Genomic DNA, 1858 nt, shown 5'->3' with positions numbered 1-1858 from the left:
ATGTAAAAAAAAAATATATATATATATATATATATATATATATATATACCCAGTGACACAACAAAGATAGTAATAAGAATATATTGTATTATAGCCTAATAACAACAACACAAGAACAACAGTCTGGAGATATGATGAAAATGAAAGCGGAGTGCTTCTAAACAAAGTCAGCACAACTTTAATGCTTTTATCTCTTTTACATCATTGATGTAGAAACACATTTTTTACTGAAAAGTGTTTTATTCCTGTACAGGAATTGATTAAATAATTTATTTCTGTTTTGCCAAAAGAAGCAAAGCAAATTCCATGTTTTGCATGCAAGAAAGTGCTCGATCTGTATTGTTCTGATTACCAATGTTCAAAATATCTTCTTGTGTACATGACAGAATGATGATTTTTGGGTGAACTATCACTTTAAGAGCTCTATAGTGTAGATTGGGGGAAATGCCTCTCTTAAGACGTTATATAGTATAGTTTCACAAAGCTAAAATCAGACCATTCTGTCTTTGCTTCAAACTTCAACCCTTTTGAAAATTAACCATGGTTTTACTACAAATAAAACCAAAAAACATGGTTACTATAGTTTAGGGCTGGGCAACTTCGGTCCTGGAGGGCCACTATCGTGCAGAGTTTAGCTCCAAGTCAACCTAAACAAACTAATCAAGGTCTTCAAGATAACTAGAAAGCTACAGGCAGGTGTGTTTGATTAGGGTTGGAGCTGATAGTGGCCCTCCAGGACCAGAGTTAACCAGCCCTGCTACAGTTAAACACGGGCTGCATCCAAATACTGAAAAATGCTGCCTTCGGAGGACACATTCCAAGGTAGGAAGGCATCAAGGCACGTCCGAATCCAAAGTTAGCTTCACTTTCTGTCTCATACCTTCATCTGATCGATTTTTGAAGGCAGCAGCTTCGCTGCCTTCGCTGCCTTTGATATCCCACAATCCTGTGCGTTCCATTCAGTGATGGTTGAGCTAAAATGGCATCAGATGGCATCAGAAAGTTGTGTTTGTGGCCAGTTTGTGTGTAAATGTATATTTCTGATTAACGTGTTGCATTTTTGAAGTTATTTATAGTGAGGAATCAGTATTATAGTAATTAAATATTAGTTAGTTATCACCAAAACTTGTTCTATTTTGTTGTAGATCATTAAACGGTTACGCTGCCTCAGAAGCCTGTCCGAAATCAGTTTCACGAGGTGCTTTCGTGCAAAAACGCTGCGAGCGAAGTCATAACCACAAATTAAACATTAACTGTAGTTTCACAATGGTATTTGTAGTAAAACTGTGGTTATACAAATGTAATCAATACGCCAAAACCTTAGTTTGTGCATATGAAGAGATTTCTTTTATTTCTTTTATTTATTTGTTTATTTGGGATTTGTTTTAATGTTTCACTTTAGTTTAGTTTTTTGACATTTCAGTTTCACAAAGAAATGTGCAGAATTTTAATTATAAAAGGACACACTTTCATTTATAATTTGCCATAAACCTCATTTTGTAAAAAATAAAAAAATAAATAAAAAGTGAGAAAATCGTGTTAAAAGTCAGTATCATGAATTCTGTTGCATTGAGTTAAGTGAATGTTACCTACTGTTGACTGTTACTGGTTTAGGATGATATAAACTGAACTTGCTCTTGAACTAAAACCACTGGCTTCAGTTAAACTCTTCATGACATCTGTGTGATTTAACAGATAGAGACGGGCTGTAGAAATGAAATAGCACAGAGAACACTGCAAAAACCAACAGGACAGAGAGAAAAATGGAGAGCAAAAATGAAGCACAAATCAGTAAACCACAAGAGAAAAGCAGACAGAGACATACAAGATGGAGCAGCATGTGGGATATAAAGCCAGA

At 35.0% G+C, this 1858-nt stretch overlaps 1 protein-coding gene across 1 annotated transcript in view; it reads right to left on the bottom strand.

Moving 5' to 3' along the window:
* Positions 1-959, bottom strand: part of LOC107741786 (GTPase IMAP family member 8-like) — an 11028-nt gene extending 10069 nt beyond the window's left edge. Inside the window, exon 1 of the mRNA XM_016554570.1 lies at positions 881-959. Coding sequence (XP_016410056.1) covers positions 881-959 — 79 coding nt within the window. The remainder of the gene's footprint in view (positions 1-880) is intronic.
* Positions 960-1858: the final 899 nt, after the last annotated feature.

The sequence above is a fragment of the Sinocyclocheilus rhinocerous genome, unplaced genomic scaffold (genome assembly GCF_001515625.1).
Source record: "Sinocyclocheilus rhinocerous isolate Xijiao unplaced genomic scaffold, SAMN03320098_v1.1 scaffold39653, whole genome shotgun sequence".
Classification (NCBI taxonomy): domain Eukaryota; kingdom Metazoa; phylum Chordata; class Actinopteri; order Cypriniformes; family Cyprinidae; genus Sinocyclocheilus; species Sinocyclocheilus rhinocerous.
This window is presented reverse-complemented; position numbering and strand designations above follow the sequence as displayed.